The 27,269-nt window shown below is 41.0% G+C and overlaps 2 protein-coding genes and 1 long non-coding RNA gene across 4 annotated transcripts in view; 1 reads left to right on the top strand and 2 right to left on the bottom strand.

The window, feature by feature from the left end:
* Window positions 1–23,453, bottom strand: part of gpsm1b (G protein signaling modulator 1b) — a 51,776-nt gene extending 28,323 nt beyond the window's left edge. The window contains exon 1 of the mRNA XM_083984156.1: window positions 23,331–23,453. Within this exon, the coding sequence (XP_083840282.1) occupies window positions 23,331–23,407 (77 nt within the window). The 5' untranslated portion in view covers window positions 23,408–23,453. The remainder of the gene's footprint in view (window positions 1–23,330) is intronic.
* On the top strand, window positions 13,868–23,946 carry lhx3 (LIM homeobox 3; the record flags this gene model as incomplete). Of its 2 annotated transcripts, none has more annotated exons than XM_083984159.1 (6): window positions 13,868–13,937; window positions 18,872–19,043; window positions 19,189–19,391; window positions 21,200–21,351; window positions 22,505–22,676; window positions 23,368–23,946. In XM_083984159.1, 6 exons carry the CDS (start codon window positions 13,868–13,870, stop codon window positions 23,799–23,801), a joined length of 1,203 nt encoding a protein of 400 aa, XP_083840285.1. In that variant the 3' UTR covers window positions 23,802–23,946. The 2 variants fall into 2 exon arrangements, with proteins under 2 accessions (XP_083840285.1, XP_083840284.1); XM_083984158.1 differs by lacking the exon at window positions 13,868–13,937 and adding an exon at window positions 16,525–16,621.
* Window positions 23,637–27,269, bottom strand: part of LOC310995195 — a 36,805-nt gene continuing 33,172 nt past the window's right edge. Inside the window, exons 3-4 of the long non-coding RNA XR_014595818.1 lie at window positions 26,000–26,071; window positions 23,637–23,767 (exon numbers count right to left, since the gene is read on the bottom strand). This is a non-coding gene — a long non-coding RNA (uncharacterized lncRNA). The remainder of the gene's footprint in view (window positions 23,768–25,999; window positions 26,072–27,269) is intronic.

Raw genomic sequence — 27,269 nt, 5'->3', positions numbered from 1 at the left:
CATCTCACATGATCAAGGGGTCTCTGCAGTACCTGAACTTCGCCAGAAGATGGCAGCAATGCACTGATGAATGGAAAGGATATAGCAACACAGCAACAGATATGAGAACTAAAAAATCCTCTCTAGTTCTTTTATTTACTAATATGAACACTTGACAATAAAATAAAGTTCAATAGCAAAACTAACACAATACCTTTCAAAGTTTTCTTGGGGCAATTCAAAAAACATATTAAAATCAACATTTAAGCTTGCTTGTGTGTTATTTATGCAGCATATTATGAATGGCCACATTTCAGTATTTGTATTGACTGTCTGTTACAGTGAAACATTCAAAAACTATAGCACCTGGGGTGTACATGGACCTGTGTTGGCATGGCACCTATAAATTGTGTAAACATGGTATTCGATGGTTTGTATAATGATATGTAGATTGTGTTTCATTCTTTGCTCAGTCATATTGAGAGATTTTCTGTGACTTTGAGAAACATCACACAACACAGTGGAGTTATAATCCAAGCTACTGCGCTGTGATGTTGACAATCCTGTTGTGCTGGTTGCAGAGTATGGGACTTTATGGCTTTTCAGTGCTCCTCACTGCTCCTTTCCTATATGTAACAGTAATATGCTGATGTGACAACATATAATGAGATTCAGATAAGGAAAAAATGCCATCTTTGTCCACACACGTCCAATGCCTTTCATCCACCACAACAGGAAATGAAGTGTTCCTTGGTAAACAGAGGGCAAGAGAGAATAAATATTAAATATGATAAGCTGATAAGCTTAAAGGATCATCGCCTGTCAGTGAATGCAGGTCTTTCTGTGAATCTTTACCATTTGATGCTGGAAAAATTATGAAAGAAAACAGCTGGTGTTCTCTTAAAACCAAGATTCTTCACTCACTGTCCACCACACTTTCTAGATCACATTTATTATAATAACCACTCTGCTCTATGGGCTGCACAGTCCAGCCCCAGCAGCCACTTGCCTTTATTCATTATCTGTTTTAGTCTTTTTTCTACTCGTCATCTCAGTGAAATATGTTTTCACAGAAATTTTGAGAGTGTCTTACAATTTACAGCATCATTTTGTGTCTGTACTATAAACCTGAGCTTACAAAAGACATTTCAGGAGAAAATATTCCTAGAAGCAAAGGATCAGCCACTAATCTTCAGAATATGTTTATATTGTATTTGTTTTTCTCTGATATTATATCATTGCATTGGGAACCACTTATTTTAATGAAATGCCATTTGTACACTCTGAATAATAAGCCCTGCCAAGCAGCTACTTTAGCTTCTAAATTCTGTTTTGTTTTTTTCCCCACTTTTTTTCTCTCACAAAAAAAAAAAAACTTGTTTTCCCCTGACCTCCCTTGCTTTATATTTTGTTGTGTTTTGTGTCTTAATCCTCCAGCCGTATATCAGTTGGATCGCCTGGAAAGGCTGCAAGAGCAACAGCTCATTATAGAAAACAAGAAGCAACAAAAGCAAAATGAGACTGAGGTAAGCTGATTTAAACTCAGCAACTCAAATTTGGTTTCTCGTTTATGAGACAGCCCATTTCACAAAAACAAAACCATCTGCCTTCGATTTATTAGTTTGTGCCGTTCCATCGCTGTTCATGAAAGCAAAAATAAAACGAGGGATTAAGTTTGTCATTGACAGTGAATCACAGTGGTCACGTCTATTTGGTGCAAAGAAAACAAGCAGTTTAATGTAAATCAGCATCAATAGAGGAAGTGAAGTCCAGGCTGGGCTTGGCTTACCTTGCACCTGACAGCCACTCACTCCAGTTCGACCTGGGAGGACATAATCATGTGTGTTTGGTCATGAATTTGTATTAATTTAATAGACAAGGTTTTGTTTGTGTGGCAGCATTTATGTGATTCTATCACTGAAATCCTAGGTTGGTCTTTTCTACTATTGTATCAGCATCTTTGTCTATATCATCTATTATTTTGTGCCAGAAATCTTCGGTAGCTGCCAGCTTCTATTTCAACACCGTTGAAAAGATATAAGAGGTAGAGTTTGCAAGAAGCGGGGTTATCAATTAGGAGAAAACACAATTACAGAGCGATGATACCAGAAAGATGGAGACAAACCTCAATAAGCGATCAAGTCAGCTTATTAGACTGACTCAAAAAAATTCAAATCAGCTTCAAAGCCATTAGGAAGAATAATTCCTGTGTTGTGCAAACTGTGGAGATCATCAGCATTAAATTGAAGTCAGTGCTTTAACAATCATTTTGTAGAAGAACATACAGTATTTAACAAGTAAAAGTTTTAATTGTTACATGTTATTCTACAAAATGATGGTTTGAAGTGGAGTGGTGGTGATTGTCTAACTCTGTACTATAATATCTGCAGGTAGCGTATGCATGTTTCAGATCAAGTACAGTACAAACAGTAATGGTAAAACTACATAGAGATAATTCAAGTGCCCAGACATGTTTAATATCACTTGTTGGACAGTGAGCAGAGTGTGTATAGGTGGATAAGAAACAGTGTAGCTCTTGGAGTAATAGATCGGGTGATTAGGAAAGAATTTGCGACATTCAAAACAGCCAAGATATGAACTACACACTGCAACTAAATAACGGAAAATCCCATTTCATAAATTACCTGAAATAAATAGAAAGCAGGTCGTACAGGTGGACCGTGCGTTAAAGAGAAAGAGATAAAGTATAGAAGCTGACATTTACAACAACACTTACTATTACTGTATGTGTTTGTTCAAACAACTAGACAATTGGTCCCTTCCCCTCCCTCCACACCAGTTTCCACTACAGCTTATTTTAAATGTGACAGAATGTAATTAATTGTATTACACTTATAGGAGGTGTAAAGGAGGCCCCTCAAAATGTACAGACTGCTAAATATGTAAAGCCTGGGCTTATCATATGGTATATACATAGGCTAAGCCTGTTTAAAACACTTGACCTCTTCTGTGAGGCAGTCTGAAGATTACCTTCAATCTGTGCCCTCTCTGGTTTAATCAGTGGGATTTACATTTTTCTAAGGACGTCAACATCAACCTTGTAACTTTGTGGAGAATTTCAGATTTTAAACTTACATGCTTAATGTACAGAATGCTTTAACATTTTTGTGGCCAAAACATACAGATATGCAACAGATGTGTGTGATAACCTGGTGAACACATGATGAATTCATAAGAAGTGACTTTTCTCTTGGGAAGACAATTACCCATGAAACACCTGGGCTTTCTAATGTTTGAAAGCAGGGCCAACATGCATATTTAGATCACTGCATTACACTATATCAAAACCAAGCCTATTTTTTGTGCTTTTTATTTTTTGTGCTAATGATAAAGCAATCTCTCAACAAAACTGAGGGATGACAGGGGGCTGGAAAGGAGAAAACAATTTGCGTAATGGAAAAATCAGACCTAATCTTCTCCTGAACTCAACCTAGGAGCTGTGAGGGAAAACGAAGGGAGGGAGGGAGGGAGGGAGGGAGGGAGGGAGGGAAGGGGAACAGCGATGGATGAGCCTCTAAATCTGAGAGTCCAATGAGAGCTGATGTGTCTTAGCTCGGACCTTAAACCTCTTTGAATGCCTGTTTCCTTGCAGCAATCCCCAAGACAATGGCCGGCAACAATCTCCTTAGTGTAGATGTACAGTTTGCCAGACAATGGTGCTGAATTATCTGCTTTATCTTTACATTGAGTGTCATATACTATGTTCAGGAATTATAGTTAATACAGATTGTTTTACAGTTGACATACAGCATTTACCATACACATACGTACAAATACTCTTATTTTTTTTTAAATTTTATTTACTTTACGTTGTACCGTCTAGGGATGTAGTAGCCTATATACTTTTTTCTTTTTTACAATATTGTAAGCTCAACATATGGGTACATTTTCTCATTTCAACCAAGGGGTGGCAGTGTTGTTTACTGCTCTCTGGTGTGACTTTGGTCAGGATGGACAGTTACAAATATGTACAAAGGATGGGCATGACAGTTTGCAAACAGTTTTAAAATGTTGCATTTATGTCTAAAAATAACACACACATTTCCATACCTATACATACACTTAAGTCGACATAATTGTTCCGCCTGTACTTGCCTTAAAGAGATCCCCTTCCTTTGCCATTTAAATGTAAGTGATGACAGAAAATTAAAAAAACGCAGTCTCTTTTCTTTGTGGAGACATGTTTCAGCATTTCACTAATATACTGTACAAGGCATCTGCAGCTCATTAGACAATGAAGAAGGGATGTTATGATGTGTTTTTAGTACCACATTTCCTCTTTTCCTCAGACAGTCTTGTGGTAGAGGGATAATGATAGTCATTAAAATATATGCTGCAGCGGTCCAAATTTGATGGTGTACTTTTTTTTTTTCCACATCAGATTCAAGTCTTAAATTTGATCCATAAATTATCAGGTAAGGCTAGAATTAATGTGTTTTTGTTTAAGTCGAACTTCTCTGAGCCTGTTGTCATCACTCAGGGATGTTACCTCACAGCCCAGTAAAAATAAACATGGAGGCATCACAGAGGGGACAAGGACATGTTGGACATCCTCATTATCCTGTGGCATAATAATTATTCCTGGACATGTATGCTAGCAAAGCTGTTTTATCTAGTGTGTGTTTATGATTTGTCACAGAAATTACTGTATTGTTGTTGTATACTGTAGATGTGGCAGCTCACCATTCAGTTAAATCTGATGTGACAGTTTAAGAGCTCAGTAGGCCATGACACTAGCAAATATCAATGTGAACCCCAGTTATCAAATCTGGCTAAAAAGAAATCATAATTGAACATTACAGCATGTAATGTAAGCATGGCCAAAGAGAAAATTTTGTACTAAAAAAATAAATCAGCACTTATTTTGTAAAACTCAGATATGAATGTCTTAAATTCTACAGTGAATACATTTTTGCAGAAGACAAGAGAAGTGGACTGTCCAGTGTTTAGGCAGAGACATTTCTAATCATTGTAGGTGGAACAATTACACCAACTACAAACTGTGTAGCTGTATAAAGTTGCCATATGCATATGCAACACGCACAGATATTAGCATATTAGATTGCTGATTGATTGAGTGTTCAACATTCTAACTAAGAGTGTTCAATCAGGTTCAAATTGACACTTTTCCTGTTCATTTAAGTGAACGCTCGATTTCAACCATAATCTTTTGAAGGAGGTGCCATTATGTATCTCAGATTACCTCAGAGGAAATAATCAAGGGATACCGTATTTTGCTGTGCATGTGAGCAGGCTGGCAAAGTGCTGAAAACTGAGTCTGGGGGATAAGATTTCTCAAAATATTGATTTGTGCTCACAGCTAATACTCAGCCCCTCCTGCCGTACTGAAAAGAGGGTGTTAAGCCGCTGTACCCTCAAAGAAAGTTATTATCCAATCAGGAGAAACAGAGAATACGCTCGTCGCTCACACACACAAGAATGCAGCTGATCTGGCGTGCCCTCCAGAAGAAGAAGTCAAACTTTATAAGGTGACTGCTGGAGGACAGGAGAGGAGGCTATGAGTAAAACAACGTGTGGTGTGTGTGCAGTGGTTTTGTGTGTATGATTTTCAGGTTAGCATCTGGGTGTGTCTGTATATCAGCTTGTCGCATGTGTCCATACTGTGGCGTACTGTTCGTCAGTTTATACATCATCTGTCCATGTGTCCATCTGTGTCCGTATGCGTGTGTGCGTGTGTGTGTGTGTGTGTGTGTGTGTGTGTGTGTGTGTGCCAACGTGTGTTTCCTACCGTCTTGTCTGTCTGGCAGTGTGTTAATGCTGAGCCTTGTGAAGCCGCTTGCCCTCTCTGTTGTGGCTCCTTGTTCTTGGCCTAGTTTGAGAGAGGTGAATTGAGGGCAATTCTAGTCTATGGGTAAGGGGATTAGGTCTCCAAACACGCTCCTCTCCAGTTTGGGATTTTGCCCCGATGCCAGACACTTAAAGTCTGCCAGGGATTAAGATAAAGAGAGAAGTAAGAGCGGCGTGTATTGTGGTGTGCGTGGGTAGATGTTTTCAACAACAAAAAAAAGGAAGAGGAGGGGCAGGCGGTGGTTAATAAAAAAAATAAGATGTATGTTGGTGATATGATCTGATACACCAATGCGGCATTTGTTGACCTATTTGGCTGTGGCTCGTGCCATGATGTCGGTCAGTATGTTTTCAAGGGATAAGATAAAATAATGGAGAAGCTGTTCTTTTCATTTCCTTTGTATTAGTGGATGATCTCTTCTCAATTCAGCGGTTTAATTAGGAAATGGCTCGAATACTTACTAATATCCTCAATATTATTGGTCTCACGGTTTCCTTATGTAGCAAACAAAAGTCACTGAATCACATTAGCATAAGAGCATCCACTGTTAAGGAGCATCCCAAGAAGACTCATGGTCCAGCTGACACCAAGGTCAGTCTTACAAACGGGGCATATTTTCAACTGTCTCAATTTTTTACAATCCTCTTGTAAAACAGTAAATCGTCTGCATAAAATGACATTTTCTTATAAATCCAATACTATGATATCCATGAAGAATCTCAAGCACAACAGGTGAAATCCAGAAATCCATGAAGCCACAAGGTAACAGGTATTTTGCACTGAGAAGTGGCGCATGCTGTGAATTATTTATTAGATAGAATGATAAGAGCATCAGGTTGAGGTATTAATGTCCCTGAACCTCTTATTTGGCTTTCAGAGAGTCTTCATTAGAGTCTGTCTTTTCCTTTGTCTTGACGGAGTGGATGGGCGGGTGGGTGAGAGGGTGTGTGTGGGGGGGGGGGGGGAGGGGTTCCTCCACCCCTCCACACTGCGTCTGGAGGCTCCTCCTGGGTAAGAGGCCGCTGCTCCATCACGCTCCTCCAAGAAAGTGGGTCATGAGTCTGAGACTGTGGGATTACCGACCATCAGGCAGGCGTGTGCCGGGCCGCCTCTTATCCGCAATGTTTAGACACCCCCCCACTCCCCTCTCCCCCCACCCCACCACACAGTGGTAAAGAAAAGCAGAAAAAAAGACCACATGCCCTCCACCAACCAGCCCACGGGTACACAAACATCCACCTTCAGCCATAAGCTTGTTAGTCCTTAAGACAATTCAGAGCTGACTCCCAATGCAACCATGGTCATCTCACACAGAGGAGAACAACCACAAGAAGATAGAGTGGATCATCAAATGCTCAACTTCTTAAAAGTCATGGAAATACATATTCACAACAATGTTACTAAAAAATTAAACACACACACACAAGCACGCACACACACACACCAAACTGTTGGCATGACAGCCCAGGTTGTGGGATTTTTTACAATGTTCTCAATGAATAATTTACCGAATCCCAGCCGGCTCAGCAATAATGACATCTAATAACGACACAATGATAAATGCCGGCTTTTAAACAGCTGACCCCCGTGATACTAATGGCAGGCTGGTTGTCTGGTATGCTCTGACATGGAGTATGATTAATCAGCAAATAAATTACTAATAATAAATACATTCATTTTGCCGCGGAATGATTACATCCATCATTCGAGGTCACTGGTGCCATGTACAGTACCTCTCTCGACTTTCCACAGAGCCATGCTGGAAGAAGGGGATACATCAGTGGCAGAAAGTCAAGACTTTGAAAAACTAAATGTTGAAGAAAAAAAGGTAGGTTGGTGTTAGAGTGGTTTAGACAATAAGTAAAAATAGGGTTAGGGTAAGGGTTAGTTGAGTTTCATGCTGCAGAAGACTGATCTGATCATCTCAATGTTTTGGTGCAGTTGTGGGGTTGTGGGGGGTGATTCTGTGTCTGGGTAGGTTCATTGGGGAGAGAGAGAGAGAGAGAGAGAGAGAGAGAGAGAGAGAGAGGCGGAGGGGGGGGGGGGGGGGGGGCAGAGATTTCAATTAAAGTTCAATTATACGCACCCACGACCACACATGACCTCCTTAAACATCCAAACACAATACTAAATTGAGCCCTGACGTCTCTCTCATTCGACTGATTAAGTAGTTTAATTGTTAAAAAGGTAAACATATCTACATATGTGTAATATATTATATGCATGGTACCATACAATAAGTTACAAGACGAGACGGTAATATTACTTTGGCTGGTTGAATTTCTAATGATCTATAAATAAAACAGTTTTAATTAGATTTTAAAAATAGAACACTGAGATTGCTGTAATTACTAAAATTAGTCAACTTTAAGTTTAGTTATTTATTTAGAACTATATTTCCCAAAGTCTGTTTTGTGTTTTCCTCAACATGCTCTTAAAGCAGAAGTAAGCAGAATATTTGTGTTAATATAAGTCTTAAATAGTTATATCTTCCGACAGCAATCACTTACATGGAGTGTTTGGACGGAAACACGGGTCTGTCAGTCACTCTGCTCTGCTCTGAGCGGAGGAGAAAACATTTATCGTATCCTACAATTTTTATCCAATGAGGAGAGAGAACGGCATGCAGGGCTGTGTGTGCAGCCAAGGGATGCGCGTGAATGTGGTGACGTATGGACGAGGACTGTTAAGGTGCGTTCAAGGCAACTCGTAACTCGTGTTTTTCCGACCTGTGAAGTCGTACCAGTTCGATCTGGTACGAGTTCACGGGTCGGAAGTTAGTTATAGTGACTTTCACAGGTAAAACAGGTCGGAAAAACACGAGTGGGTTGCCTGGAACGCTACAAAGTCGTAAGTCGTTACTTGAAGCTGTAATTTACGGTTTCAAAAGCCTGCCTGGAACGCAGCATTAGCCAAAATGACCGGATCGCTTACTTCTGCTTTAAGGCTTAAAGGTCCAGTGTGTAAAATAGGGAAAACCGTGATATCTAGCGTTCAGATTCTAGATTGCAGCGCTCACTCGCTCGCACTCACCCCTTCTGTCAGCAAAGTGACGGTGGCCTCCGAGGACAAAAAAAACTTGTTTGCCACAACTGGGATGACTGGGAGTATTTCAGGTGCATGGAGCTATGAAGTGAAGACCTAAACCATTTTACGATATGTCTGCTGTTTCCTACTACTCCTTCTTTCCTTCCGCCTTCTTCTTCTTCGTTGGTTTATTTATGAACGTGAAACTCACTCTCTGGCTGTATTTCCGTTTGGGCTGACGTACAAACATGGCGGTGCTAGATGGCGACACTCTCTAAAGCAAGACCCTTGCTATATGGATATATAAAAGAATAATTATATGAAAACGAAACAAATTTTACTGGTTTGACAGTGATATACTGAATAGTTTTTTACCTATTTATTGAGTACGATCAAAGAAAACATCACCTGACTCATTGTCAATAAAGACAGCTCTCTGTGTGTTAATATATTTAATTCTCCATTTGTGTTGTGTTGCATTGTGTTGTGTGGACCATTGTGTTCACTATGGACTGTCCACAGATAACACCCTAGATGCATAAATGCCTCTTGTTTATCAAAACGTGCCATTGTGCTCAGTATGAATATCCCATCAAGGCTTCCAAAGCTGATTATGTCTAAATAACTTATTTCTAATCGGTCTACTGATGTGGAGCTCATATCACTATCAGAATTCTTCCCTGTGGTATTTTCTACTAAACTATGCTACATACAAACCAGATAGACCCCACAGCAGGCCAACATCTGTAATGGCAAGCTCTGCCTGAAAGGTCTGAACTCTGACCTCCCAGGCATTGTGTCTGCCTCTAGGGTGGCTTATCATTGCCCTGAAAAAAAGCGTATATTTCCCACCCCGGACAAAGACGGGTAAAACACACCGCCGGGTCAAACATAACCAGTCGAGTCCCCAGACTGATGCGTCGGAACTGACTTAATAGCACCAGACCCCCCCCCAACAACATACACGTAAAAGGATGGACAGTTGTTGGCCTTCATTGTCTGAGCATGAAACTGGGGACACATGTTGGGTGGTAAAAGTGTCAAGGTCTGATTGAAGAGCCATTGTGCTGGTTTCCAGTGGTAGCAGTCAGGCTTTGTTCCCTGTGTTGTTCATCATTAGCATATCAATATTCAAAGGGGCTGATGCCGGGCAGAGGTGGCAGCCCTTTTTAGCCTAGAGTAGACCCTCGTGCACAAATAATGGAACCTGCATTCAACTCTTAAGGGCCAGCTGTTGAGTTAAAATCCATAAATGATAAGAAGTGTGATAAATTATATCTGTTCTAAAAAGCGGAACTGAGTTTGAGTTATATTTGGGAGCGTTTGTCCATTTTGTTGTTTTCTTTAAATACCCCAAAACGTGGTTTCAGATGTCTGACAGTGCACACGAAACACTTTTGACCCATTTCTTCACTTGTCTTGGGGTGAATAACAAAGGGCTAAATGGTCTACCCATCCCACCCCACACCACCCCTTCAGCCTCTGACCCTCCCCTTCTTCAACTCAAGCCAGCTGACCCCAAGACTGGCAGGCCGGGGGAGACAGTTAGCCCCGTGCGTTGTTGTTGTTGTGCGTGTGTGTGTGCGTGTGTGTGTGTGTGTGTATGTGTGTGTGTGAGGGGCAAAGCCACCAGAGAGTGTCGGTTACTCCGAGGGCCAAGCGGAAAAGCGGTTGGGCAGTTTAGCCAGCTGCTGAGGAAGCGAGCCACGGCTGGCCTGGTCAGTGAAACCTTGCCAGATGGAGCCATTTCAAAACAATGAGTGCTGCTCACTATGGCTGGAAACTAGAGGCTGGTTGCTCTGAGGACGCAGAGGGTGGACCTTTACAGTAAATGGACTGTTCTTGGTGCTTGTGATAGCTAGAAATATTCTTTGGATCAGGAGGTCAGTCCTGTTGAACTCCCGTCAAACTGATTCAGCCCTGACCAAACAACATCGAAATAACTTTTACACATTTCCAGTCAATGCTTGATTTTTAAATTCAGACGTCATTCCCCTGACATCTTAGCCAACTATTTCTCTCTCTTTCACACACATTTACTCTCTTTCCTTCTTCCCTCCAGACAGCAACAGGCTGAGGTGTCCTGGGACTACTGTGCTTAGGAGTAACCAAGCCTGGGTAATGAGGCGTGTGATTGGTCCCCTCCCTCCTGGACAAGGCCAGTCTTTGGAGGACATGATGGATCATGACAGGAGCACAAAGGCAGCCCGGTGTCAGAGGGGTGGCATGGCCGCGCACGGACCCCCCGCAGCAAGACTCGGTCATCCAGCTCAGCTGTGCATAAGAAGTTTTACACATGTATGCACATGCATGTACACAATTCAGGACACAGAGAAACAATGTGGACACGAGCGTGTAAAATAGCGGATGCACACACCGCGAGACCATGTGCTCCCCTATGTGCTTACAAAAACATATGAATAGAAGCCAAACCATTGAGAGGCAGCCAGACTACAAATCTGAAAATGTTTCACGCCTCTGCTTATATTTTTGTTATTAAAATGAGAGCGTTCTGTGGCTTCATGTTTTTACTGATGTTAAGCTGAGCAGTTTTTCTTTAAATGTAGTTTAGTTTGTAAATCACTGTGAAAAAAGGAAACAAATGTTTACAAAACATAACTGAGATTATGTTAAGTTTTTTATATAATTCTGGAGCTTTTTTTTCTACTGTTAACTCTGGTGTCAAGTAGAGTTCACATTCATTCTAACCCTAACCGTCTTTTAAAAAGAAAAGTAATAGGATATGTCCTTTCTCCAGGTAAAATCATAGACCATTCTCTGCTACACAGAAAACACAACAGATCTGAGTAAAGATTTGTATTCATGAACATATTCCATTCTCTTTTCAGGCCAGACCCCTCCACCTACCCACTTGAAGGAGAACTGAGTGTTTTTGTTGTTCTTTTTGAAGTAACCCTTACCCACAGGCCACTTGTGATCCTGTTGAACCCGCTCATATTCAAGGTCAAAAATCAAGTTGTAATAGGTGCAACAGGCTGAGTCTTGATGGAGGACCATTAACAACTGATTGCAGCTGCTTTCTCAAGTAGGACCCAGGTGTATTAACACTTTACCAATTTTCCATGATGATGCTCTACATTTCACAGAGGACAAACAAACCAGGATGAAAGCCTTGGCTCATTATAATATTCATGGAGGAGTGAAAAACAAGATGTTTTTTTTAGAGGGAAAAAATACTGTAGCTTTCATTCAATTTATGTTTTTTTCTCATCAAAATGGAAAATGCTGATCTGAGCCATAATTTTGTGATTACAGTATCAAAGTCAAAAATATAGGAAAATGACTGTGTGCTTCAATTCATCTTGTGTCCCAACAGACAGATCGGAGAAGTCGCTCTTCTAACAGTGGATGAAAGGAAAAGGAGAGTAGTCCTGTTGTTGTGCTTGTCGTCTAAGCTCTTTTGATGCTGCATTGGCTTTAGGATCCCAGTTACTGTGTACAGCTCCTTCCAGATTTACAGATTTACAAACATTTCTCCCTTAATCTGCATAAAGATCCACACTGGCTTGTTGACTAGAAGATTACTGCCCACAAAAACACAAAAACTTGCTTTTCATCCATGAAAACAACCTTCCACTGGTTACTATTTTTTTTCTTTTTCATTTAAAAAAATATATATAATTCTTGACATCATGTGAATGTGTGGAGGAATTGCTTGAACTGAGGGAGAGATGGGGCGTGGAGGAGGAGAGGTATAATGAGGAGAAAAGGAAAGAAAATGGTTGATTTCTTTCCAAGTTTGGGAAGCTAATTGCCCCGAGTGGACTAATGAACAGCATAGGTCTAATTGGCTTACACCACTTGTGGGCTGGCGTGCTGGGCGAGTAAAATTGAATCAAAGCTGTAGGACTACGTCAGAGTAGTTCTGTGCGTTGTGGTGGAAATTGGCACCGTGTCAAAAGCATGAGGCATGGCACTCAGCCAAACACAGGCCGGCCCAGCTCTGAGCAGGCGCGCCGGCTAGAACTGAGATTTTACAAAGACACAAACTAGATAAAAAATAAAAATAAATGTTGCCAACAAACGAAATGTTTTCTGCCTGTATATTCATGGTCACACAGGTCTTTCTCAAGAATCATCGTAACACATTTTGCACTTTAAACATATTTTCAGCTCAACATTAGCATGTGCATGTAACCTATTATGCACGTTGCCTACCCACTTTTTTTTTCTTACCCCCAGTCAAGCCTATAACCGTAACACCACACAAACTAACGTAACGGCACGCACGCTCCTTCCACTTGTATCATTAATGCGATGCGGTCTATTTTTACCCAAACAAAAGAGAGACGCAGCGATGGAAACGCATGACAACAATGTCCCGAGCAATGCCCAATTGACCCATTGTGCGCCTTGAAAGACAGACACGTGCACCACAACATAGATAAGGAGGAGAGCGAGAGAGAAAAGAGGGGAGGGCAATGGTGTGTGTGTGTGCGCGCGCGCGTGTGTGTGTGTGTTCATAGGGATAGCCACGGGGGGATATAGGAGCAGCACGCACACGCCTCCAGCCTATTTAGAGAAACTCCCCCTTTCAGCACCCTGGACAGAGGCAGCGCTGACCGCCGGCTACTTTTTAGTTGTTGAGGTGAAGTCGCCGGAGCTCACAGTCTCTCAGTCCGGGTCAGCTGACAAGACACAGCTTAATGGTCACACACTTTTCCTCTGCCGCCCGCCACACGTCTCCCACCTCATCTCGAGCTTATCAACGCGGACTCAAAGAGCAACTTGATGAATATTCAAAGTTTCCGTTCTCGGCGCTTGACGACAGGAGAAAGGTCGACGGAGGCGCCTTTTCACCTTTTCTTCCGAACAGAGATCAAGTCACTCTCCAGAGGATAACGCGACAGGAAAGTGCGAAAGGCTTTGAATCCAGAGTGCAAACTCAGTAGATAGCAGTCTTTTTTTTTTCTTTTTTTTTCTTTTTTAACTTTTCATAAATCATAGACGTGCGCATTTCGGCGCAGTTTTCTCAGTTGGGACATCGGAACATCTTCCAAAAAGAAAAAAATGTTGCTCGAACACCCGGGGTCAAGTTGTCAAAACACCGGAAATTTCTCTCGGTACAGTTCAGGCCAAGGTAAGAACCAGTTTAACTAATTTTACTGTGCTTTATCTTTCTTTCTTTTTTTTCCTTCACGGGGACAGCACTGAGTTTTAATTGATGTCCTGGGGTCCGTGAACGGCTCACAATTAGGCGTGAAATAGAGGATAACGCGGCGCAGCAGGACGGCAGGTGGCTCGTGTTCTGCTGAGTGGACTCTGACAGGCGTGAAACGGACGCTGTGAGCAGTTTGTGTTTTATTGTGGAAAAAGCTTCCACATATGATCTGATGTTTGAGAAGCTGCACAGACACGCGTTTAGAGGTGCGGATTTATAAAAAAATAAAAATAAAAAAAAGTTGCAGAAGGTCCATCTGTATCATCCCAACACAGGCTGTGGTGTGTAGCCTATCCCACTAACTATACAGACTGTTTTAGGGGGCCGCTGCGTGTGGGAGACGTTATGAATCTGTAATGAGCCTTCATTGTTGGAGAGTCACACCAACAGATGTTATGCGCGTGCTGTCATTTCACACCACCGCCTGCATGCGGTTGTCACGGGAGCAGCAGAGACAGAGACAAGAGACAGAGGGAGAGAGAGCAGCGACCGGACACACTGCAGCGACAGCAGAGCAGCCTCTCTGCGGCTCCACGACAGACTGGCAGCCAGCAGCAGCTCCCAGCCGCTGGCCCACTAGGCTCAACAGGTGTCACATTCCTGCCCTGACAGGTGGGACACCGGAGGCTGCCAGTAAAGGTGGTAATGGAGTCTGAGATAGTGGTCCCATTCATCGCTTATTGATTATTGATTAGTAAAAAAATATTTAGTGGCATCCATAGAGAGGGAGATTGCAAGTTTGATATGTTTTTCTATAATAGAAACAGAATAATATATTTAAATTTAATTTAATTATATTATTATTTAACTAAATAAATTTGAAAAATATAAACCTCAAAGGAAAAAGTGCGTGTGCTTTCTCTAACTGACTGACCATTACCCTGATGGCCTTTTTATCGCTTTGTTGTCGCATTACAGTTGGGGCCTCCTCACCCCCTTCAAAAGTAAAAGCGATCAATACGACATAAAAATTATTACAAAGCTGAAAAGTAACAGAGGGCACCCATGAACCCCGCGCGGCTCTCTCCAAAACGCCTTTCATATACTGCTGAAACGCAGGCAAATAGGACATTGATTTTAGATTCATCAGCGGCCCCGGTGGCTGTGGCACTACCCGTGATTTCCCCAGGCGCTCTTTTGTGCCAAAGATCAGTGTCAATAAAATTCATTGGGGTGTTGGCCCGATCAACATGTTATTGAACAGCCAATCTCTCCCCTAAATAAACACTTGTCTTTGAGCACTCAACACACACACGAGATGCATGCATGCGTGCGTGAGTGAGTGTTGTGTGTGTTCTGTGTCTATATACTGTATATACGATGTTTAAAATCACTTATTTCAAATCTGATCAGATACAAGGCCTTTAAAGGAACACTATATTAAATATATTAAATGCATTTATGTTTCTTAGTACAACTAACATGAATTATAGGCAAATAACAGTGACAACCATAATACCGTGTCAAAGTTATATTTTGTAGTTTCTGTTATGCAAATAAAATACTTGCACTTATTTGTAAAATAGAGCAGTTATGTAAGGAGGAAGGAGGAATTAAAGTGTCACTGCTTTACAAAATAAGAGCCCCAGGCGAGGATCTTATCAAGACTGTAGTGTTTCCTCAGGGCCCAGTTCTGGTTCTTTGACGCGTGGCAGTCCTGAAATCTGAATTAAAAATGGATTTACTAAGGCAGATCCTCTCGGGAAACCACTTTTGGTCGATTTACATAATAAACTACTAACATCTGGTGTCCAGTCTTATGGGTGTTGTCTCTGAGGCTGTAGATATACAGTTTTTGTTGTTCCCACCAGTCTCATTTCCACATGGCAGGGATCTTTATCATCTGCCTGAGAGTGTTTTGCCTATAGCCTATCCTACATGATTTGTTGGGCATCTTGCTATAGACAGTTACAGTTGAAAACAAAAAGAGTAACACAATTACCTGTAAATCTCTCACACAATGTTTTTCTCCCATCTTTCTGTAAAAGGCCATCCAAAAATGTAACCTAAATGGTGGGAATAAACTATTATAGGGTGATGTCAGTTCAGAGTTGGAGAAAAGTGAATAATTGGAAGTCAGATTCTAAACCTTTCCTTTCCATCCCTGCTGTCTTCTTGTATAAAAAGTAATGGGCCATAACACTGTAACGAGCCTCTGAGTAACGTTACCACCCAGTGCTAAAACTCTATTGGCTTCTCCCCCCTCTCTCTCCCACCTCCTGTTTATTCTCCTTCCGGGTAAGGTGCTCGGTAGGTGATGTTAATCTATCTCCTCCGTCGCCCGGGTAACGGTGCAGCGTAATCCTGCTCAGGCTCCAACACAGTGAAGCATATAAAAAAAGCAAACTCCACCACCGCACATCCAGCGGTTTATCTTGCCTTTTTTTTTATTATTATTATTATACAAAATTATATTTCGGTGGCTCGTATGACAGATTTTTACAGTGCGGATAGAAAACAGACGAGGCAATTCTTGCGTTAATGTGGGCGTAAAAAATCATGAGCAATGGATGGACACGGTGAGCGCAACTCTCCAAAAGAGGCACAAAATAACGCGGAGATGCTCCTGGCTTTGCTGTCGCACAGTGAAGAGCTACGGAAAGGTAACAACACGATCCAGGATAGAGTCTGTTATTCGTTTTCACATTATGAGTTTATATAACATTTGATCATAACCTACATATTGGATTTAGGCGTTTCAAAATAGGCCTCTAAGTCTTGGCTTTTGACTAATTATGTGTTGATTATCTCACCATATTCAATAATATAATAACTTGTTCATTATACATGTAGACTATACAGCTACAGTATGCAGTCAGGTTGATTTTGGGATACTGCTATCACGCGGATCAGTCTTACAGCAGCTGAGGCAGAGGACATGTGCCATGTTGCTTGTTTCAGATCTCGGCAATGTGTCCTTTCAGGCATCCAGCCTTAATATTTCATTCCTAATAATCGATCGAATTTTGATATATTTCGATATATAGTGCACAGTTACTGAGGACACATTTGGCTTAGCTCCCTTGTGCCGTCGTTTTAAACCGGATTTCGTATGTTTTGACTCTGACACAAACGCAACCACATGTGAAGCAAAAGTTGTTGGTTTTTTTTTTTTTTTTGTATCATTTCGTTATGGTTGTATGTTTGTGATCAATATACTTACGCCTCATCTTTTATTTACCATTGATCACATAATGAACAGTTATGAGGAGGCCGATGGAGTAAGAGGCTCCAGGAAATTCAAGATTGGGCATATTTTTGCAAACATGTATAATATTAATGCTCCAGGTGCATGGGCCCTGTAAAGATGAGCAAATTGCTCGGACACCTTGTTGGTTTGTACCGTGAGACCACAGGCCGCAGCTCTCTAGTTTTACAGCGGCGCGTTGAATTAATGATGACCTGGATACACCTGTTCCTGACGTGGCTCCCACCGCACTTGTGCAGGGCTTGCATGGTGATGCCACAAGAAATGGTTCGTTAATGTTTCATGAATTGTCCGCAGCAGAACAATAGGAACGCGATTCCTTGCACGGATAGAATATGAAGTGGTTGAGCGTCTTTTAATTAGTAATAAAGAGGCTTGATACGGTCTTACGTATGTATGTGGCATCTCAGTTTGTCCTCATTCTTATTTTGGCTGTTTTGTTTTGTAGACTATAAAAATGTCTGAGCCCTTGCTTATTTTGTAATTATATCTATTGTATAAGCAGATGACCCTACAGTGTAGGCTTCCATCAATTGAGTTCTCGCTTCTTCTTTGTTTTGTTTTTTTGATGAAGGATTTTTCTGTAAAACGTGTTTTTACTGAACACATGTGTAAATGACATTCATTTCGTTCAAACCAGGTCTGAATATCATGTTTATTTCTAATTATTCCATTACAGCTTTTTTTTTTTCTTCTGTTTCGTCACTTGAATTATGAAATGTGAATGATGTAATGATCTTCTCTTCAATTAGACATGTTGGCCTTGATATAATAAGGCTTCATTCAGATGAATGCGGTGGTTAGAGGCTTGTGGTCTAATGTCCAGCTTCTGAAAAAGTTAAAATGTAAAATTAAATAATATATTTTAACAGCTATATCCATGTTTGTGGTGTTTATTATGTGATGCACCCGGACGTGTTTTTTTTTTTTTTTTAAGGTTTTAGTGGAATATTGGATATTTGTATTCTTTTTTCCCCTTTTTGTTTGTTTCTTTCTATTTGTTTTTTTTAATCTTCTTACAGAGTGGCAGATCCATTGCCTGATACTGTATAAGTCTAATTATCAATTTTCTTACAAATCCTCTTTACCACCCAAAAATCATGTCACCTGGGTTAGTGAAACAAAAATAGTAATGATTTAGTGATGAGGATGGAAAAGAACATGGTGCTATTTTATTTAGGCCTAATACGCGTAATTATAATTTGCTGTCAAAGTGAAAATTGTGTAGGGTTATTTTTTTTCTAGTTTGCACATTATATATTATATATATTAAGAAAGAAAATAGCTACAAATAACCAGATGTTCAAATATTAAAACAAACAAACAATGTGGATAAAATGGCGGAATATATATTCGGTTGAAGTTTAATATCTCCTGCCATTACGCACGTGGCTCAGTAGGCTATACTCAGCTTATCTTCTTTTTTTATTATCAATAAAACAGCTGTTTCCTAATTGATATGCTTGCATAATTGAACAGGTGGCACAATTAACATAATTATTTGAGGTGTGTTGCCACTGACCACAGGAACTATAGGCTCAGCTGTCATCTCGCATGTGTCGGTACTATAATTCCTCCTCTTGTTTCCTACACACTCAACTGACTGAACTGCTGTTTGTTGTGGTTCCCGTCTTGTCTCCTGCAGAAATCCCCGTGTGCGCGGGCTGCAGTCAACACATCGTGGACCGCTTCATCCTCAAAGTGCTGGATCGCCACTGGCACAGCAAGTGCCTGAAATGCAGCGACTGCCAGGCTCAGCTGGCGGAGAAGTGCTTCAGCCGGGGCGACAGCGTTTACTGCAAAGAGGATTTCTTCAAGTGAGTAGGCTACATGTATTATTATTATCATGTTTTTTTTTTTTTTTTGGTTCATTTATTTTTATTAAACAAATATCTAAGTTGTTCAATTATATTTAATGGTATCGAAAAGTTTATTGATGGCGACCTTCTCTTTGTCCAAAAGGAGATTCGGGACCAAATGCGCAGCGTGTCAGCAGGGCATACCGCCCACACAGGTGGTGAGGAGGGCGCAGGACTTCGTCTACCACCTGCACTGTTTTGCCTGCATCGTGTGCAAGAGGCAACTGGCCACAGGTGACGAGTACTACCTGATGGAGGACAGCAGGCTGGTCTGTAAGGCCGACTACGAGACCGCCAAACAGAGAGGTGAGCTGCGACCTATTGCGCACTATTTTACGCAGGAAAAAACAAACAAACGAATAAATAAAAACACAAGTCCGCCACTGCTGGTGGTTGCGTCAGGTTATATAATGCGTATAGTGTGTCAAGCTGGTTTTAATCACTGCGAATCTGACGTGACAATGAGGTCACCCATAAACTCTGACCCACCTGCGCTAATTGCATCGTGGCCCGCAACCCAATCGATAAGAAACAGTGGAGGCCCGGAGGCTTACACTTGCACTTTGCACTTGAAGGAATCAGATTTCAATAAGCAGCCTTATTATTGTGTGTGTGTGTGTGTGTGTGTGTGTGTGTGTGTGTGTGTGTGTGTGTGTGTGTGTGTGTGTGTGTGTGTGTGTGTGTGTGTGTGTGTGTGTGTGTGTGTGTGTGTGTGTGTGTGTGTTTAAATGAAGATGTGCAGTGCAAACAGTCTCTGTATGTCCAGTTTCCCTTATTATTTATTTACAACGGCTTATATATCCTAATGTCTATTTATATTATAGATGCTGGAACTGTTGGCTATAACTATTTTTGTATTAAATTTTTCTTTTTCTTCTTTTTTTTTAAATGCTTCAAAATTGACATTTATACAGTAGATGTGAGTTGAGACATCGTTATCCACTTTAATTCATGTGTATTAGTGAGCTGTAATCGAGTGTGAACATGCCATGCAGAGAAGGTGTCCATATGAGGACTATGACTCTAAAACAGTTGCCCGTCAGATGTGTAATAAAATCAATTTACTTCAAATAAGACACAAAACTCAAATCCATCTGAACAATAATACTGATGCTGTTCTTAGTAATGGTATCACTGTTACGATTTGTTATCAGTAATGTTTTTTTTAAAGGACACTATACAAATATTATATAGTTATTATTTCCCATGGAGATAATGTTTTAATTATAATACAGTTTGTAAAAATATATGATAATAAAATAAAATAAAAACATATTTACAAACCTATATTATGGTAAAATTTGGCCATTTTGTATTCCTTGACAGGAGACAGAGAACATTTATACTGATTTGTACAACTGGGCTGATTATTGCTATAGATAGACAATATATTGTTTTGAGATAGTTGATTTGTAGTGTTGCTGTCATTAAATATAAACAGATGATAGCTTTTCAGATTTACACCAGGCTCTGATGGCCAAACACATTTTCATTAGATTGCTTGTTTCATATCAACAGTCTAGCAACTGCACATTAGGTTCAGTGAAAACCCGAGCAGCAGCAGCAGCAGCCTGTGGTCCTCACGGGACAGACCGGCCATGGTCAAGTTTTATCTCCCCATCTGTTTGTGTGAATTTACTGCCCGACACCAAGCTGCTGATTTATGCAACGAGTTAACGCAAGTTTTCGCAAAAAACACACACGTTTATTTTACTAATGAGAGGGTGCAATTACTTGGGCGGCATCCATTTGGATGATGGTTTTTGTATTTTGCTGTGCTGGCCAACAGACCTGCAGACATGATGCAATTAATGCACAGGATGCCAGATTTTTGTTTATAGGCAGAAGAGAATTTATCCATTCATGTTAAATCAGAAAGTTGTATATTAAAGAAGCTACCAGTTGCTGTGGAAGTGTTTCTATAAAATATTTTTTTATGTTCACTCACTGAATACACACACTCTTCATATTTATCATAAATAGCCATTTCATTATGTATTAGATACAACAATTGCTGCATGCTTTCTTTATCTATTCATGACAAAAAGTGGCAGGTTTGAGTCCACATATTAACAGCACTGACTTGCATCGTGTGTGGTCTGTTCAATTTTCAGAAGCAGACTCGACTGCAAAAAGGCCACGGACAACCATCACTGCTAAACAGCTGGAAACGCTGAAGAACGCCTACAATAACTCTCCCAAGCCTGCCCGCCATGTTCGAGAGCAGCTATCGTCAGAGACGGGCCTGGATATGCGGGTTGTGCAGGTAAAGTGTATTATTATCCATTAAGGGCTATTCCATTAGTGTCCTGACTTCATTATGGAGAGACAATTGTGGATGAACTGGCACAGGCCTAACTGTACGATCAAGTGTGTGAGTGCCGTTTGTGTGTGTGTGTGTGTTGGGGGGGGATTTACGGCTGGATTGAGTAGAATGAAGTCCACATGAAAGTCAGCATGGCTTAAGTGCGAGCTCGTTAACAATGCTAAAAGGGCCCCTCGCATATTGTCTGCTGCTGAGGAGCCTCACACTGGGTGCTAGGTGGTGGTCATATATATTGTTTTATTTGCAAGGACAAAAGTAGAGAGGGAAGCCACTAAAATGCTCCTCATTATTCAGTGAAAGGGAAGGGGTGACGGGGGGCTTCACTCAGGGCGGAATATCATTAAGGAGAATGTAAAACTCCCTTTTTGTGCCTGCAAATGGAGTGGATTTATGTTTTTGTGTGCAAAATAAAAATGGATAAGACGTGGGGGCCCTTCATTCATCCTGTATCAGATGTCATAAACATTTACAGGAAGTGAGATTTTCAGATTCAAATTTAGACCCAACGCCGGCCGGGTGTGTGTTCAATGTTTTCCGAAGTGCATGCAAAAATTTATAGATCCGATCAGACGCGGAGATATTTTAATAATTCAAGTCGGTGGCACGCTAACCTGTCTGCTCCCCGAGGGTGAGGACAACTTGTAGCTGTCGTGAAGTTAATTAAATGCGTGATAAATCTGGCGCGGGAGACGCTGGTCTCAGGATTACTGCTCGGTGTCACAGTTTTAGTCCCTCGCTTGGACTCATCAAGGCGCGAAGTGGTGTCCAGACAGTCCTTGAAAATTAATCTAGTTTTAATGCTTAAAGGGATAATATGTGCATCAAGGAAAGAGGACTGCTTTATAGTAGAGGAATGATGACTAAAGAAACACTGTAGCATTTTTGTATAGGCATGTATGGTCCTCAAGACAGTTAATGTCAATGAAATTGTTTTGGAAAGTATTTGTTTTATTTTACAAAATGAATAAATTGAGGGTATAGTTTTTGCTCAGATTGCTCTCATGAAAATGTTATACTTTGTTCTTAGTCAGATGTATTTCTATTAAGTCACCAGAGGCATGTCCAAATAAGGAATCCTATCTTTTCCTTCCAGGTCTGGTTTCAGAATAGACGAGCTAAAGAGAAAAGGCTGAAGAAAGACGCAGGTCGACAGAGGTGGGGCCAGTACTTCCGCAACATGAAGCGGTCGCGGGGAAGCTCCAAGTCTGACAAGGACAGCATCCAGGAGGAAGGCATGGACAGTGACGCAGAGGTGTCCTTCACAGGTAAGGTGTAATAATCACCTCAGATAATAATATTCATGTTAGCTTTGCTTTAGTCTGTGTGCCAGTGAGCCGTGGCAGTGACAGTGAGCCGCAGAGCTCGGGGATACCAGAGCCCTGAAACCGAAGCAGCCGTCATTAATGTGATTATTTACACCTTTGTTCTCCAGTCTGTGACATGCCAAAATGTCTCCCATGAAAAACAAGCTGAAAAGCACAAGTGTAATAAATAACATCACATACTATTCCATTTAGATGTCAGTGCCGTGTGAGGTGCATGCTAGCTCACCGCCATGTCTTACTGGGGAAGCAATAAGATGTGCTGAATTTGTTCATCAGATTGAGACGATACATTTCTAACAGATGTCATAACAAGGACTTAACAAGGTTCAAAACGCAGCAATGTCCTGTCCATAGTTTGTAATGTCTAGAGACTTACTGTAGAATTTATTTGTCTAAGAAGGGAAATTTGTTTCCACTCGACTATATTTACATAAAGGACATCATACAAATAAAAAACACGGAGCAGCAAAACAGAATATCACACAATTAGCACACAAAAGCAGACATATCACAAATAATGTATGGCACAAACATTGTCTGTGGTGACGGACAAGAAAGAGGAGGAGTCTGGTACAAACTGTTGTAGAAACTTACAGGTCTAACTTTTGTCTTCTTGTCCTTTGTCGCACAGATGAACCGCCCATGTCCGACCTGGGCCACACCAACGGCATCTACAGCAGCCTGAGCGAGTCCTCTCCGGCCATGGGGGGACGCCAGGGGGGCAACAACCACGGCTCCTTCCCCCTGGAGCACAGCGTCCTGCCCTCTCAAGACCAGTTCCACGACATCCGCTCCAACAGCCCCTACGGCCTTCCCCAGTCGCCCGGCTCGCTCCAGACGCTACCCAGACACCAGCCTCTCATCTCCAGCCTGGTCTACCCCGACTCGGGCCTCTCCATCATGACCCAGGGCAGCGGGCCCGGGATCAATCCCGCGGTGAGGGTCTCCATGGCGGCAGGCAACGGCCCCAGCTCGGACCTCTCCACGGGCAGCAGCGGAGGATACCCAGACTTTCCCGCCAGTCCTGCCTCCTGGTTAGATGAAGTGGACCATGGGCAGTTTTGATTGGTCAGACATTTAAAAAAAAAAAACATAAAACACTGGACATTTTTTCTTTCTCTTTTTTGGTTTTTCTGTGTCTTCTGTTGGATTTTAGGGACTGGACAGTGACTGTGTAAAAGGACTATAGACCTTCTACCCTTTGCTTGGATCTCACAGATATCTGATTAACGGGTAGATCAATACCTGTGATCTGGACTGAAGGTGGGGAGGAGAACGCCCTTCCTTAAAAGCACTTGGCCTGAGAGTTGTCCTTCACTAAAAAAAAACTGTATGTAAAGCAAGAAATCTGTCAAAAACGTTTCAGTTTTCAGAAACCACTATAAGCTTTTTCAGAACAATGTACAGACAGACGCAGAAAGTTAAGACATCAATCATTTGGATTTTCTCAGACTCCTCCTCTTTATTTTCATCTACGCCCCCCACTGCTATCTGTTTTCTACGGTGTGTTCAGGTGCAGAATTCAGTTCAACTATCAGAGTCTTTAAAATGTCTGGTTGTTGCCAAATGTCTACATATATAGATATATATATATATAATGGTTTATCATTGTGGAAGACTTTATTTTTATATAAACCCCTTCTTGGACATGAATAAGAACCCAGATATGAGGACTTTGTACATTCTTAAACAGGCATATAGGCAAAAATGTAGATGTTGTCTTAAACGGTACCTAGGGGTCCAATTACTTCTATGCATTTGTGTGTTCTCAGATGTATCTTGTTCGTTTTGTTCTACTGAAAACAACCCCCCGAGGCAGAACTGCTACAGCGCTTGGGGGTCTGATGTATATGTTTGTTTATGTGGAAAATGTTTTATGTCTTATTTATTCCTTCTGGTAATGATAATGATGATGATTCCTGAGTAAATGACAGGACTTTAATAAATTTGTCACCTAAATCAAAGTTGGACTTCTATCCTTTTTTGGCCGGACTACAAAATCGTGCATCATGCATGACAAATTAAGTAATGAGCATCCTTAAAAATTGTTGTGTGCAGTGTTTAAAGAAGATGGGACTCATGCATTAGATCATATACGATAATAAAGTCTTGGATATATTTTAAGTAAATTGTCCAATTTGGAAATATCTTGTCAAAGCCAAGAAACCTGAGCCAACAAACCCGGGAGAGTCACACGCTGCATTTATCTTACATCTGACATGCAGCATCTATACCTACATCTATCTTGCACATCTATAGCATAACATAGGGGCTGGTAGTGAAACCAGAGTTCTGCCTGTGTCTGCAAATTGAGTCTCTGGCTAACTACCAACACTGTATCAGGGGTTCAACAGCTCTTTAGTGGAGAAATTTGATGCAGACAGAGAGTCAACTCATCAATTCAGAGATTACTGGGTCTTGTTTGTCCAAACGCTGCCATGGGAAAGGAATCTCCAATCCATTAGCTGAGAAGGGATCAAGTGCCCCTTGTGAATTTCCTCATTTGTTTAGTTATTCAAAGTCAGGTTCAATTAAATAGATTAAACTGTAAAATGTGTGTGCGAGTGCGTGCATGTGTGTGAAAATGCATGTTTACGTACCTGGTTCTCAGATGACTTGTAATATGAGACACAGCCTTTAAGTTTTCTGCTGTACCTTACATCACTGGGCACATTTTAAACCTTGTGCTTTTTTCTGATATTCATTCATTCATTTATTTGTTTGTTTGCTGTGAAGGGTTTTTTCGAAGCTGGCCTCGACTCAATATTTCAATTTTAACTGAATCATCCTGAATAATATTGATTACTATTATTTTAGGAGAAACAACAGTTATTATAAAATATTTATTCAAACACAGTAAGCATTGCATTCTAATTTAATTATTTGAACTTTATACATAACATTTATTACATTTCTGGTAAATAAAAACTCCCCTTGACTCGTCCTTATACGTATAACTGCAGTCATCTTTTATATACAAAACAGATCAATAAAAAAAGTAATGAATAAATGAATGTGGATAAAACTAACAAACAAAGTTAAAAATAGCTCTAGAGAGTACAACTTTGAACTGCATAATTATTTTTATAATTATTTTCAATATAATTTGGTTACAGTATTTTTTTAACAAAGTATCCACAAATATTGTGGCATGCTTTTAGACCCCACTGAGGGAGTGTGTCTGCACAATTTCGCCACTTTGTGTTTGTGAATGTGTGCGTCTGTTGAGCTTGTGCAGATGTGTTACTGTAGGTAAGACATACATTAAGGTGATAGTCAGCTGTCCTCAAACTTCCTCCACCATTAATGGCGTCCGGCGCAGCTCCTCAGTTTCCCTGAACAAGAAAAGGAACAGCAGACAGGATATTCAGCTGAATCCTTCCACCTGACTGACAGGTATCACTGTTGCCTCGGCAAAGCGGCAGCTGTGTAACCTGACCTCGAGGAGTGCTTGGCAAAGACAGGAAGGGGGTGAGAGTGAAGTGTCAAAGGCTGTGTTAATCTCCTACGATACCCAGCTTGGTCAGTTTACTTGCTTGTTTGTATTTGGGGTTAGACAGGCTGATATGTTGCAGACGCAGAACAAACAGGAAGTACTCGGCCTAAATCTAAGCTGCTAATTGTGGTTCAGTTTACTAGAGTTCACCACACACACACTTGTAGTTCTCTAAAAAAGAAGTTGTTGACCTCGTGGCATTTGTGGTCAAACCATTTCTTAACAAATGATCACACTTCCCGTCACCTTCACTTCTCAGCGTTATCATATTGTGTGTCACAGAGCAGGTGTGACATTTTGGTGACCTGAGGATGAACTCCTGAAATAACTGGGATTATCCCGCCCCACTCTTCCAGATTGAGTTGGAAATCCACCATTTCTTAGTAAAGAATTAGATTAAGTTGCAATTTGGGAGATGGATTCTATAAGCCAGGTAGAAGGTGGGAAAAGGAGTTTACAGCAAGGTGTTGGCAGTATCAACACAAACGCAGGTAGCAGGTAAGTCACTGAATGATGGGAAAATAACGTGTGACAAATGATATTGTGGGAAAATGGTGTTGAGGGTTTGTGTGCATGTAAGAGCAGCAGGTAGATAATTGAATCTCATCCTTATCAGACAGAGGCTGACGCGTTAACACTCCTTCCTGACAAAGTTCAAAGCTATGGAAGATGATGACACTGTGAGCTACTGAATGTGCAGCCAACAAAATAAAACTAATAGAAAGAAGAATTAAACAAAAGGAAAAAAAAGTTCCTGTTTGTGGATTTAGTTGAAAAATATCTAGCCAGTTAGCTTAGCATCAAAGCGGGGAGGGAGGTATCGGGTATAAAACACAAATTTACATTGAAAAGCTAAACAATCCTTTTCTACAAAAACACAGAACGAAACTTTCATCCATTTTACTTTTATGCTGAGCAAGGTGTGTTTGCTTTTATGTTCCCCTGAAATTGAGTTGGCCTTAATGTTCTGGTCATATTTTTGTTTGACACTGTTGGTGGCAGCTTGTTTCCCTCTTCTTTTTCCTAACTCCTGTTTT

This window comes from Trachurus trachurus, assembly GCF_905171665.1.
Source record: "Trachurus trachurus genome assembly, chromosome: 12".
Taxonomy (NCBI): domain Eukaryota; kingdom Metazoa; phylum Chordata; class Actinopteri; order Carangiformes; family Carangidae; genus Trachurus; species Trachurus trachurus.
Note: the sequence above shows the minus strand (reverse complement) of the source record. Positions and strands in the feature narration are given on the sequence as shown.